Source organism: Chanodichthys erythropterus, chromosome 4 (genome assembly GCF_024489055.1).
Source record: "Chanodichthys erythropterus isolate Z2021 chromosome 4, ASM2448905v1, whole genome shotgun sequence".
In the NCBI taxonomy this organism is placed as follows: Eukaryota; Metazoa; Chordata; class Actinopteri; order Cypriniformes; family Xenocyprididae; genus Chanodichthys; species Chanodichthys erythropterus.
In genome coordinates this window covers 30,152,541-30,166,705 of record NC_090224.1, presented here as the reverse complement: position 1 = coordinate 30,166,705, position 14,165 = coordinate 30,152,541, and the positions used below count along the sequence as shown (strand labels likewise).

At 41.3% G+C, this 14,165-nt stretch overlaps 1 protein-coding gene across 1 annotated transcript in view; it reads right to left on the bottom strand.

The window, feature by feature from the left end:
- Positions 1-14,165, bottom strand: part of lama4 (laminin, alpha 4) — a 69,354-nt gene that overhangs the window by 9,332 nt on the left and 45,857 nt on the right. The window contains exons 22-34 of the mRNA XM_067384707.1: positions 13,144-13,289; positions 6,911-7,073; positions 6,616-6,749; positions 6,076-6,247; positions 4,785-4,916; positions 4,550-4,692; positions 4,311-4,440; positions 3,634-3,771; positions 3,230-3,363; positions 2,251-2,409; positions 1,359-1,509; positions 1,091-1,275; positions 213-402 (exon numbers count right to left, since the gene is read on the bottom strand). Coding sequence (XP_067240808.1) covers positions 213-402; positions 1,091-1,275; positions 1,359-1,509; positions 2,251-2,409; positions 3,230-3,363; positions 3,634-3,771; positions 4,311-4,440; positions 4,550-4,692; positions 4,785-4,916; positions 6,076-6,247; positions 6,616-6,749; positions 6,911-7,073; positions 13,144-13,289 — 1,977 coding nt within the window. The remainder of the gene's footprint in view (positions 1-212; positions 403-1,090; positions 1,276-1,358; positions 1,510-2,250; positions 2,410-3,229; positions 3,364-3,633; positions 3,772-4,310; positions 4,441-4,549; positions 4,693-4,784; positions 4,917-6,075; positions 6,248-6,615; positions 6,750-6,910; positions 7,074-13,143; positions 13,290-14,165) is intronic.

Genomic DNA, 14,165 nt, shown 5'->3' with positions numbered 1-14,165 from the left:
GGCAAACTATTAAATAATTATTTTACTATATATTATATACTATATTTAATTATATTTACTTATTTTACTTTTAAGACAAATAAAATAACTGAACTTAACATCTAAGCAATTGAAGGTGATCATTATCTGTACAATTTCATTTAGTGTAGCTAATGTCACAGAAATGGAACGTGTAACCTCAAAATTTATTAGTGAACATTAGTCATTCTTACATCATGCCACTGTCCATCACTGTACTTCTCTTTGGATCGGATTCTGACATGGTTTTGGCCTGAACTGAATGTGAATACCAGCCTTCCATGAGTGAGGAACAGAGCCATGAAGTTTTCCTCAGACTTGTCAGCCAGGTAAAAGATGAGACCGAACGCTGAATGAGTTTTCAGAGATAGAGAAAAGTGAGATCTAAAAGAGAGAGAAGAACAGAGAGCACTGTTAAAGTATCGCCACATGCATCAATTTATGGCTCTATCACTTGATAAATAACTGCTGCAATGAACAAAAGACAATGTACATCAGGCAAACAGTGCAGTGTTTTATGAATAAGGTGCCTGAATTTGCATAGTAAAGAGCAGGGGTAGCTATGTTCAGAATGGCAAACTACCATACTACTCTAATTGTTTCTGCAATACGATAGAAGGAGTGTTAGTATTGTTCTAGTATACTCTTCCAAACACAACCAGGTCAGGTGCACTCTCATGTACTTCGCTCTGAAAGTCTAAAAGCTGACTGTAGTGGAGAAATATTATGGATATTCAACCATAAAATGCCTCTACCAACATTTTTGCAAAAATCCAAAAATGTACCTATACATAAAACTTACTGCAGTTCCTGGCTGAAATGAACACTAGTGGCAGTACAACACCAAAAACTTTAATTCCTTTTCACACAATTTATGATTACAGGGACAGATTATCTATATAATAAAGAATCTTTTTCATGCATTTCCATGCACAATACCATGTTATGACCTTAAAACACTTTTACCATAGTGCAAGATTTGTAAACTAATAAATTTTGATATTTGCATATATGGCTCCGTATGGCTTTTCTTCATAGTAAACTTGCTTTACTTTGTACCATCAATACTTACTCATTTCTGATAACACTGGCAACGCCTGTGTACTCATGTCGGCTGTGGGCTGAACCACCATAGTGGTAGGCATGGCGGGTCACTCGTGGGCGGGAGGACAGGTAACACGAAGCAGCCTCTGTCTCTGGAACAGCCAAAGGATTGCTCTTCAAGCCATGTGTCAGGCTGGACTCATCCCTGCCCACCTGTGAGACAACAATATGTTTAGGTGCATAACTGTGTAATTACACAGGGTATTCATGCATCTGTGTGAGCTGGTATGTTGCACCTTGCGGGAGTGTCCTGGACTTCGTCTAGAGGAGTCTCTGCTGTCTTTGAGCAGAGCAGCTGGGGGTCTTTCCACTGGGCAGTCCTGTAGTGACACCTGCACATTCTCACTGTAACGCTGGAAGTCTTCTGGCTCTATATCTCTATCCTGCCTGCATCACACACACATCACACACACACAAAATGAAAATTCTGTCATTAATTACTCATCCTCATGTTGTTCCATTCTTGTAAGCCTTCGTTCATCTTCGGAAGACGAATTAAGATATTTTTGATGAAATCTGAGAGGTATATGACTCATCCATAGACAGCAATATAATCAACACTTTCAAGGTCTAGAAAAGTACTAAACACGTTGTTAAAACAGTCAATGTGACTACAGTTGTTCAACTTTAATTTTATGAAGCGACGAGAATACTTTTGTGTGCAAAAACAACACAAAAATAACTTTATTCAACAATCTCTTCCCTGTCATTATCCTTACACAAGCGATGCAGTAAGCACAGTGAAGGCTTCCGTGTTTACATCAGAATGCCGGATCAGTATTGGCCAAAGATGCACATGTGAGCAGCACAACGCATGCGCGTGATGCTGACACAGGAGCTGGCCAATAATGAGTTGGCGTTCTGACATTGAACCTGGAAGCGCTGGACGTACACAACTTATGAGAATGACACAGAAGAGAAGATATTGTTGAATAAAGTTTAGTATAGCAAATTATTGAGTGTGTCAGAAAAATGAAACATTCAAAAAGTTATTAAATAGGGTTGGGAACCACCAGATCAGATTTCTCACATCCCTGAGCTAACCAAAAACAACAACAATGTACACAGTAAAAATAAAAAACTTGTTCTGTTTAGTTTTGTTTGAAAAAGGCTGTATATGGCTGTTACCTGCTAATATATGCATAACTGATGCACCCAGTAAAATTCTGTATGGAACTCATAGGAGAGCCTCCATAATAGAAGGTCTTTGGAACGTTATCTGACTGAGATGTGGAAGACGGCTTCTTCTTCTCCTGCTTGTCTTTGTCATCAATTACAAGTTCATACCTACCAAGAGATCATGGATAAATAGTTGATGTAACAAGTCTATACATAGAAGGACACCTTATTAGCTTTAGAACTTTATGTGAGATCAACAAAATGCAGAATGTTTTTCATCACTTGTAATTAAGATGAGACAAAAGATGCATCATGAAAATAATTGATTTTAATTAAAACTAACATTTACAAAAATATGATGAGAAATAACAAATGCAAGATATTAAAGATGCACTAACAATTTTTGAAGAAGAAAAATTAAAAATGTAGAGATCTGATTACCCAATACAAAGGGTCTTGTGCTACTTATTCTTCTTTGTAATTTCAAAATATTAAATATATGATATAATTGCAGAAGCTAAGGTTTTCACATTAGGAACACATTTTATGTTGATAATGTCTTTATGATTGATTTTCATAATCACATTTTATGTTGATTATGTCTTTTTTGGAACCTTATGTTTGACAGATGTTAATAATGTAATAAATATTTATTATATTTATCATCATTGTGGGATATGGAGTGTAAAGTAAGGTGGAAAAAATAATTTCAAGTATTGCAGCATAACAAAGCAAAGGTTGCAGCATAACAAAATCTGAAAAAAATTATGGGGTTTGAAAACTTTCTAAAGGCACTGTAAGGTATGCCATATTTTTGTCATCCGCATTATCACATTATTTTTCATATAAAATTATATAGCATGTAAGTAAAAATGGATTAAAGTTTACTAAAATAAATGAATATTACATGGTAAAATATTTTTAATATAATTTAATTTCTAATATTATTGTAAAAATTAACCCACTTTTTAAAAAGTCACCAACTTACTTCTGATTGGTCACTGAGGCAACTAAGAAATGAGGCCGTCCATCATTATAATTCTTCTTATGTGATCTGACTCTGGTTCCTTTGGACTGAAGAAGCACTGCACCATTCTCCAATGAGAGAGAAAACTCATCCAACTAGAACAGAGAGAAAGACTGGCTTGATCTATAACATCTGTATCAAACACACATTCCCCCAATCCCCTCCTTCAAGCAAGAACAGTTTCTACACTAGTGGGGAGTATGCAGGTTGATATGGAGTAAAAACACTGCAACCAAGCCTTGGATCTCCTTTTTCCTTTGTTTCTTGCTTTAAGATTAGCTTCCTTGCCTGTTAAATGTTAGAGACAGAACAAGACTTGACTGGGTAAATCACGGTAACTAAGAAGATAATAAAAATATATATACCCCATCTTTGTGGTAGAATAGGAGTCCATTAGACTGTAGAGTTCTGAAGTTTAGTCCTCCCTCAAAAGACTGGAATGGTGAGATTTTAGCTGTAGAGCCCAGATAGCCATCACCCGTGAAATAGGCCTTACGAGACATCTGCAGGTGTAAGTGTAAGACAACAAGATTTGAGCAAGTTCTTTCAAAACATCTAAATTTATTTTCTTTTTTTTTTTTTTTTTTTTTTTTTTTTAATTTAGACCATAGCTAAACAGTACAAAGATGTAATGGTATTCATAATGGTAAATACTGAATAAGTCAATACAGCATGTGTGAGCCTGGTGAGCAGTCTCCTATCGTAGAATTTGTTTTAAAAAAAATTAAAGTGACAGTTATGTTCTGTTTAGCTTTGTTCTCATGGTTTTAAATTATATTTATTATATTTTATATTATATACCAAAATTATATACCAGTGATCACTGTAAAGCTGCTTTGACAAAATCTGCATTGTAAAAAGCGCTATATAAATAAAGGTGACTTGACTTGACTGTAGTGCATGCATGTTTACTCCAGCTTGTTTGATTGAAAAACAAGGATTTCATTCTGTATCACACATTTTCGACACAGACAACTTTTTTTTTTCATCATTCCTGGGCCAATTTGGCAATGCTATTAATTTAGAAGGATATGTTACATACAAATGATTCCTCAGGACAGCCACTGCTGATACCAATGGTTCCTTGCTCCTCCAAGAGATTGAAATCCTTTTTCTGGAACTGGAAGCCCTTTACACAACCCTTCAATCCCACCAGAGATGATAGTTCTGGCCTGTGGAACATTCATATGGCTGGGTTCAATGTTGGAAATGAGTACTGCTAAGCCATTGGATCACCCTGTCTACCTGATCTGTGCATTAATAGGTAACAAATGGTCTCACCTCGAGAGCAGAATTCTAGATGGAGCTCCTCCAATATAGATATCAGAGAATGGTAAGGGTTTCTTTTCATTTTCCATGGACTTGACATGGCTTCTGTCCACTAGCAGAATTATCTTCTTAGAGTGATGATAGATCACAGACACCTGAGACAAAATTTACAATAGGGTGTTAGAAGTTATGCATTGTGTTTAAAGATACTGTATGAATTGATGAATGCCCACAAGAAAGCAATTACCTCATGATATCGAGCATCGTTGATATGGAGTTTGGCCAAGTTACTCTCCATGATGACAGGACCATTAGTAAAACCAAAATCGTACATCAGACGGAGAAACCCATTTTTCAGCTCCAGCACGAAAAAATTTGTCTGTGGAAACCCATCATAAATGCAGCAATATATGCACAGAAAAAAAAAGTATTAATTTTGCATACTGTAGCTGTAGAGTGGTAATAAGGTGTGAGTGAGTAAGCTGAAATGCCTTATAGTTCTAGAAAATTATGCACAAATTTATCATATGATCACACATGTAGAAAGGGACCATAACATACAGCTTCCTGTGACTCTGCATGTGAGAAAAGTATGAAGCATTTTTAAGCTTACAGCACCTTATCCAGGTCTCCCTCTCTATATTCATATACGTGGAAGTATAAAGTATTCTGACCCCCTTTTTTTGCATTTTGTTATGTTGCAATTTTATGCTAAAATGCTTTAATTATTATCCATTCCCCCATTAATAAACACTTTTGTTTTATATTAAGAATTAAATATGTTTTCAAATAAAACTGAAATTCTTAATATGAAACTTTGCATTAGTACAATTATTAATATTTGTATAAATGTTCACATTTGTATTTCAAATGTATATTATTTGTGTATTTTCTGTGGGCCCATTCACACCAGAGCAATTACTGAACAAATAATGAATAATTATAAAGATGACAGTAACACTTTACAGTAAGGTTTCATTTGATAACATTAGTTCACTACTTTAGTTAACATGAACTAAGAATGAACAATACTTCTACAGCATTTATTAATCTTAGTTAATGTTAATTTCAACATTTACTAATACACATCATTAAAATCAAAAGTTGTATTTGTTAACATTAGTTAATGCACTGTGAACTAACATAAACAAATCAATGAACGACTATATTTTTATTAACATTGACAAAAATGTAAAAATACAAATGTAATGCTCATTGTTAGTTCATGTTAGTTAATACACTAACTAATGTTAACAAATGACATCTTATTGCAATAACAATAACCATATTAGCATCCACATTATCATTGTAGTTGTGATGCGAACTCTGCTATTCTTTATATTTAGAATGATTTTTAAAACTATATCATTATCATTATTGTGATCAGGTCTTTATTCTGAACACCAATGAAAATGCTCAAATTAATCCAAAACAATTTCTTCACACATATACTTTTTCAGTTTTCTAGTTTTGTTCCAGAATCCAAGAATCAGTGCAAAATAATTTAATAACAACATTTATAATGAAACCATATTTACCTCATTAACCATGAGGAATAGAATGCCATTGTTGGCAACAGTACGAACTTCGATATCAAACCGAGTAACAATGCCAATTTTGCCTCTTCTCTCAATGTTGTTGACTAAAGCGAAGCCACTGCCATCAAACAAATAACTTGTCACGCGACTCTGAGAGAAAGCCAACTTATGCCTGGAAAACAAAGAGATATAAATATATATATAAATATAAATATAAAAACATCAAAATATTTTAATAAAACTATAGCAAACATTTCACATATTATATTTGTAAATATAAATTTTTAAACGGACTGGCAAAATAAAGCGACAACTACATTTAGCTAATGAATGATGAATAATGAATAAAGTGCTGTGGGATGGAGTAGTGGTATAATATTAAATGGCAAGCCAAATGCATAAAGTGAATGTAAATATTGATTGAGCTGAATAAACTATCAACACTTGAAACGTGGTATTAAACTGTTCGGCCCCTGCTTTAGGCAGTCTTTGCCATAGTGTTTAAGGTTTAAAGCATGATGGGATGTAAGGAATATTTACCTGGGACAAGGCATCGATGCTGCAATATCCATTTTGTGAAGCTGCTTAAAGTTGTAGAGACTGATGACATCACTATTCAAAGTCTCTAACTCAATGCAACCAACAAAAGGAGCCAAGCTCAAAGCTGGAGGAATCTGGAAGAACATGGAGGATATTTCTGCATAAGAATGTTACAGTGCAAAAATGAAAAAAAAAAAAGAAGAAGAAAAAGAAAAAAAAAAACTTCTTAAATCAATATCCCCCATTTCCATGACCTAACTGAGACTGTATCCTAAAAGAAAAGAGATTTTTGCACCTTCACATCAGGAGGCACTCCTCCCACAATCAAAATATTGTCTTTAGGGTCAAGGTCAAACAGGGAGTCTGTCCCATCCGCCTCTCCTTTCTGGATAAACTTCTGCTCTGCTGCCGTGTCTTGACTCGGAACCGTCAGGAACACTTTACCATGGCGACCCAACCTACCAGAAAGAAGGGTAAATCCACAGATTATAGATATCTTATATACAGCAAAACTGCGGTCTCTATAATAAATAATCTTCTTACTTTGTATGAATTATTTTAAATAAATATTTTGGATTAATATTCAAAATGCAAGGTTTGAACCAAGCCATATTTCTTTCAGTTTTTCATTATTTAATAAACAGTTCCAACAAGAAAATTATTGAAATCTTGAATAACCAACAGTGGCTATAAAATGTGTGGTTTTTTTTTTAATTATTTATTTATTTATTTTTAATTTTAGTGCAATTTAATGTAATTAGAGTGCAGCAAGATGTAGATCCGGTAGAAAAAAGGTACTGGACCTAAAAGCTTCAGAGCTCTTAATTTTGTTACTGGAATCCTAAATGAAAAACGTCTTGGGTTACGAGTGTAACCCTTGTTCCCTGAGTAAGGGAACGAGACGCTACGTCAGTGACGTGATGGGAATCCTCTGCATTTTTGTGTTCGTGAAGCACTATTGTATCCAACCAATGAGAGAACGTGACGTCAGAGGCGGGCGACGTCGCGGACCGGAACCTATAAAGCATGCCCAGAAACAAAGAACGCTAGCTTCTGTGATATGTCTGAAGTAAGCGCTCCAGGCATGCTGGAGGTACGGCAACGTGACGTAGCGTCTCGTTCCCTTACTCAGGGAACAAGGGTTACACTCGTAACCCAAGACGTTCCCTTTCGTGGGAACTATCGACGCTACGTCAGTGACGTGATGGGAACGCTGTCCCCACTACGCCGTGCCTCCGAGTGCCTGGCTGCTATCTTGTAACACCAAAGCACCCGGAGTACTACTCACATTAAGATTATAAAATCTGATGAAGGTGTGCTGGGATGACCATCCAGCAGCGCCACAAATATCCGCCAAGGAAACTCCTGACATGTGAGATCTTGAAGCAGCCATACCTCTAGTTGAGTGTGCCCTAACATCCAAGGGGCATGGACGCCCCAGGGCTTTATACGACAATGAGATGGCCTCAACCACCCATTTACTCATCCTCTGCTTAGACGCTGGGCCCCCTCGACTCGGGGACCCATAACATACAAATAGTTGGTCTGATTTTCTCCACAGGGCAGCTCTGTGAACATAAGCGTCCAATGCCCTCACAGGACACAGCAGATTAAGTTTTTCCTGATCCGGATTAGTAAACGGAGGGGGATAAAAAGCCTCCAAAACGATAGGACCTGGGACCCTAGTGGGGACCTTAGGAATGTAACCAGGCCTTGTATGTAGAAAGGCCTTAACCATCACTGGTGCAAACTCTAAACATGATGGTGAAACCGAAAGAGCTTGAAGGTCACCTATCCTTTTCAAGGATGAGATGGCCAGTAAAAACACAGTCTTCAATGTGAGCATTTTATCTGACACATCTTCCAAAGGTTCAAAGGGCGCCTCAGCCAACCCTTGTAACACGATGGCTAAGTCCCAGGTCAGAGATTTTGGGCGTACTGAAGGCCTCAGCCTCAGTGCGCCACGAAGGAAGCGAACAACTAAGGGGTCTCGACCTACCGAGACATCACCCATAGGAACATGATAGGCTGAAATCGCAGCCACATACACTTTTAATGTGGAGTGAGTTAAGCCTTCTGAAAGCTTTTCTTGGAGGAATTGAAGCACATAGCTGACAGATGAGTGGACCGGGTCCACCCTATGATGGCTACACCATGTAGCGAAAACCTTCCACTTATACATATAAAGCTTCCTTGTAGATGGAGCTCTGGACTGAAGGATGGTTTCCACAACCTCGGTTGGGAGACCAGATTCTATGAGCCTTGCCCCCTCAGGGGCCAGGCCCACAGTTTCCACATTTCTGGACGGGGATGTAAAAACATGCCGCCCGCTTGGGACAGGAGATCCTGTCTGACTGGAAGCTCCAGAGGAGAGCCGTGAAGAAGCGATACTAGGTCCGCAAACCATATTCTTGTTGGCCAGAAAGGAGCCACCAATATCAGGTCTACCCCTTCCTGACGGACTTTTTCCAGAACTCCCGGGAGCAGAGAGACTGGGGGAAAAGCATACAGATGTCGCCTCGGCCACGTCTGTATCATGGCATCCAACCCCAGAGGAGCTGGGTGCCTCAGAGAGTACCACAGAGGGCATTGAGTTGACTCCTCTGTGGCAAAGAGATCGACTTCCGCTCGACCGAATGTTTTCCATATGAGCTCCACTACCTCTGAGTGAAGCTTCCATTCCCCCGGACTCGCGCTCTGCCTCGACAGAGCGTCCGCCCCCATATTCAAATACCCCGGAATATACGCCGCCTTTAGCGAGAGTAATTTCCCCTGGGTCCACAGGAGGATGTGACTGACCAGTTTGCATAGTGGCCGAGACCGCAGTCCCCCTTGGTGATTTATGTAGGAGACCACCGTAGTGTTGTCTGTCTGAACCAACACATGGTGGCCCCTCAGGTCGGGAAGGAAGTGCTTCAGAGCCTGAAACACTGCCAGCATCTCCAGCCGATTTATGTGCCAGGAGAGCTGGTGTACCTCCCAGTGACCTTGAGCTGAGCGACCACTCATGATCGCTCCCCAGCCCGTGAGGGACGCATCTGTCGTAAACATTACGCGACGACATGAAGTTCCCAACACGGGTCCCTGGGACAGGAACCAAGGCTTTTTCCACATGACCAGAGCACGAAGGCACCGCCGCGTGACTTTGATCATGCGAAAAGGATTTCCCCTCGGAGAAAACCCCTTGGTCCTGAGCCACCACTGTAGGGGTCTCATGTGCAGAAGGCCAAAAGTAACAACGTTGGACGCAGCTGCCATCAGACCCAACAGTCTCTGAAACTGTTTTACAGTGAGTGACCGGCCTAACTTCACCCCATTTACGGCCCCGAGAATGGAAGTCACACGAGCGGGAGTCAATTGCGCCCGCATCGTGATGGAATCCCAAATTACCCCAAGATAGTTGGCAACTTGACTCGGAACCAGCACACTTTTCTTGGCGTTGAGCCTCAGCCCAAGCTTCTTCATGTGCGACAACACAACATCTCGATGTTGAGCTGCCAGACGTTCGGTTTGAGCTAAAATCAACCAATCGTCGATATAGTTCAGCACGCGGATGCCCTGGAGTCTCAGCGGAGCCAAGGCTGCATCCACGCACTTCGTGAACGTGCGGGGTGATAGTGATAGGCCGAAGGGAAGAACCTTGTATTGGTATGCTTCGCCCCCGAAAGCAAACCTGAGGAACTTCCTGTGAGAAGGATGGATGGAAATGTGAAAATATGCGTCCTTTAGATCTATCGCCACAAACCAGTCCTCGGATCTGATCTGTGGAATAATCTGTTTGAGTGTAAGCATCTTGAACTTCAACTTCTTTACAGATCGATTTAGTATACGAAGATCTATGATCGGACGCAACCCCCCATCCTTCTTTGGAACAATGAAGTAGCGGCTGTAAAAGCCCGACATTTTGCTGGGAGAGGGAACCCGTTCTATAGCCCCTTTTTGCAAAAGCGTCGTAACCTCCTGTTCCATTACCAGAGACTGCTCTGGAGCTACCACTGTGTGAATCACTCCACTGAACCTGGGCGGACCAGAACCGACCTGAATTCTGTAACCCTGTTCTACCATGAGCAGCACCCATTTCTAAATATTCGGAAGAAGTTTCCATTCCCCCAAAAATTCTACTAAGGGAACCAGCCTCTCGAGACTGGTCTCTGGTGTTTTTTGAGCACTTGGCTCGTCTATCTGGCACGGCACACCGGCAGATAAGCGAATCATGTGCTGGCCGACCCTCCTCGAAGGATCGACGGGGACTGCTGCGCCCTGTTGCACACTGGGTGGCAGGGTTGGCAGAACAGCCCCCTGAGGGCACCGATGGGGAACGATAGATGTTAATCGTCGAACCCCTTCGGAGGGGACTGCCCTCAGAAACCCTGACCCATGACCGTCAGGATTTCTTTTGGGAAGCCTTCCGGGAAATAATGACGGTCCTCAGATCCGCCCTACCCCCGGAAGGCTTCTGCTGTGCAGCGCGCACCGGTCCCCAAGCTTTCCGCGGGGGAGCACGGGCGGCCACACTAGCTTTCTGCTGGGACCTGTATCCCGAGGAGCCGGCTATCGGCTGAGGCTGCTCCCGCCCAGCAGCCTCAGGGGGATGAGATTTCCGGGGAAGGAATCTTTGGAACGCCGCTTTCTGTTTTTTCGCCTCCTCGAACCTGTCGACGACAGTAGCAACTGCGTCACCGAACAGGCCCTCGGAGGAAAGCGGCGCATCCATAAGGATATGTTTGTCTTTATCCTTAATATCTGCAAGATTGAGCCACAGATGTCTCTCCGTGGCCACCATGGCTGCCATAGAACGGCCTATTGACTTGGCCGTCTCCTTGGTGGCACGGAGAGCTAAATCTGCGGCTTTTCTCAACTCCTGAATTGTTTCAAAAGTAGCTTCCCCAGTCTCTTCAATCTCCCCCAGCAGATCAGCTTGGTATGCCTGCAGTATAGACATTGTGTGCAGACATGCCGCAGCCTGACCCGCTGCCGAATAAGCCTTGCCCACCAAACTCGATGTTTGTTTTAGTGGTTTGGTGGGCAACGTCGGGGATTTCAGGGACGATGCAGACTCGGGCGAGAGATAGCTCGCAAGCGTCTCCTCAACCCGAGGCATCGCCCCATAACCGTGTTGCTTCAGCCCCGTGATATTACTGTACATTGTCATTTGTGGGCTGAAGACACGGTACTGCACAGGTCTATTCCACGACCTCGACACCTCGGTGTGGAGGTCGGGAAAGAACGGCAGTCCCCGACGCTGGGGTAGTGACCTATCTGGGAGGAAGCGTTCATCTAACTTGCTTTTTATTTTTGGAACGCTCTCCTCCGCGGGCCAGCTTATTTTCAGTTTTTCTACTGCCCGGGTCACTACCTCCATAAGCTCCTCATGGGCTGGAGATGAGGATGACGGTCCCTCATCACCACCCTCGACACCTTCAACATCAACCTCCTCGGAGGAAGATATATTCAGTGTCGGTGCCTCCCTTTGCGGGGAAGAAACCACAGCGCGTGCTTCCACCACCAAAGGAGAGACACTAGATCTAGCAGGTAAGGGAAGCGATAAGGCAGAGCCCGTCTCTCCCCCCTCTGCTAGATCCATTTGTGAACCCCACGAGTGCAGCCTTCGCTGTGCCTCGGCAGCAGCGGGACCAGACCCGCGGGGAACACTCGCCGCGGCGCCCTCCTCAAAGAGCGCCCGGCGTGAGCGCAGCGCCCTGAGAGTGAGCCGCTCACAGTGCACACAGACAGCCCCCTCAAGAGCTGCCTGTGCGTGCTCAACTCCCAGGCATTTCACACACATCTTGTGTGTATCTCCCTCCACAATGAATCGCGGACAAGGAGGTGCACACTTAGTGAAACGCTGGCCTTTCTCCGTCATTTTATATATATATATATATATATATATATATATATATATATATATATATATATATATATATATATATATATATATATATATATATATATATATATATATATATATATATATATATATATATGTCTATTATGTGTCTTATTTCACTTGTTCGGAAACTCTTGTCCTCAGACAAAGAGATCACTTTCTGGCGAGATGGTAGACAGACAACAGTAAATAAGACAGACAAGATACAAATAGCGCTTACTGAAGACAACAGAAGCTAGCGTTCTTTGTTTCTGGGCATGCTTTATAGGTTCCGGTCCGCGACGTCGCCCGCCTCTGACGTCACGTTCTCTCATTGGTTGGATACAATAGTGCTTCACGAACACAAAAATGCAGAGGATTCCCATCACGTCACTGACGTAGCGTCGATAGTTCCCACGAAAGGGAACTGTGCTCTGTGTCCACAGAACATTCATAGAGCACTGGTTAACAAATCTCACTCTCAAAATATGAGTGCAAGTCCTGAACATTTGTGCTGTAACTTTATTTAGACTGACACCCATATTTGACTGTTGTGTCAACGTAGCCCTTTGTGAACAAAGGTTTCCTAGGGTTTTTTTTTTCCTTTGGTTTCATAAAGAAAACTGTTATGCAAGGTCAGATGATGAAAGCAGTTGATCTACCTCTCCACTTTAACAAGATTGAAGACAGGAGGCCAGGAGCTGACTGGCTTTGAACTGAGTGGAATCTCCACGTCCTCTCCTCCCAGATTGTACACATAAACCAGATTATCGTTCTTTATGGCCAGTCCCATGTAGTCCTTACGTCCCTGCACACACACAAAAGTAGAATGGACGTTTAACACGACATTGCATTGCATAAAAAAAGTGTTTTAAGTATTTTATAGCCCTTTTTATTGAGTCATTACATTTATGATGCAGATGATGTCTTGTGGTTTGGAACCAAACATTGCAAAGTGGGAAGGAGATGGAAAAGTACCTGGGCTTGAGCCAACAACCGAAAGAAGTGTGAAAACAGCCTAATTAAGGAAGGAGTTCACTAAAAGTCATTTGTGCCTGCTACAAGGTTTAAATTAGCTACCTTAAAACTTTGACCCACTGTAAACTAGGCACCTACTGGTCAGAACAGGTACTGTTCAACAGCAGGCAATATGGTGTCATTGCATTTTTTTTTTTGCATTCCATTGCTGTTTTAAAATAGTTTTTATACAGCAACATGCGCTAGACTGTCGTCTTTGGTGTGTCTCCCTGTGCCTTATATTTTTAAAAGTAAAAAAGCTTTCAGCTCACTGCATTTCATTTTTTGTGAACACCTGAACTATAAACGCTAAATCTAGTACAGCCAGCGCATCGCCCACTGCTACCATGGATAGACGGACAGCATCTTTAAATAAGAGTCATGAAACATTGTTACATTCTCAACAAGACACAAACACAACCAATGGCAAGGAAAAAGTCATATGAATAATTATTATCATACGTGACTACTGACATGATTTAGAATTGATGTTACAAAATTCGTATTGAAATTTCCCATTTTGCAATCAGTTTCTGAGTGCTATACAGCAGCAGACTACAACGATCTGGCATACTTTACTGGGTACAGCATCACATCACTATTAGAATTCAGACACTTGCATTAAATCATATTTCTTTTATACAACAACAAAAATAAACAAGAAATT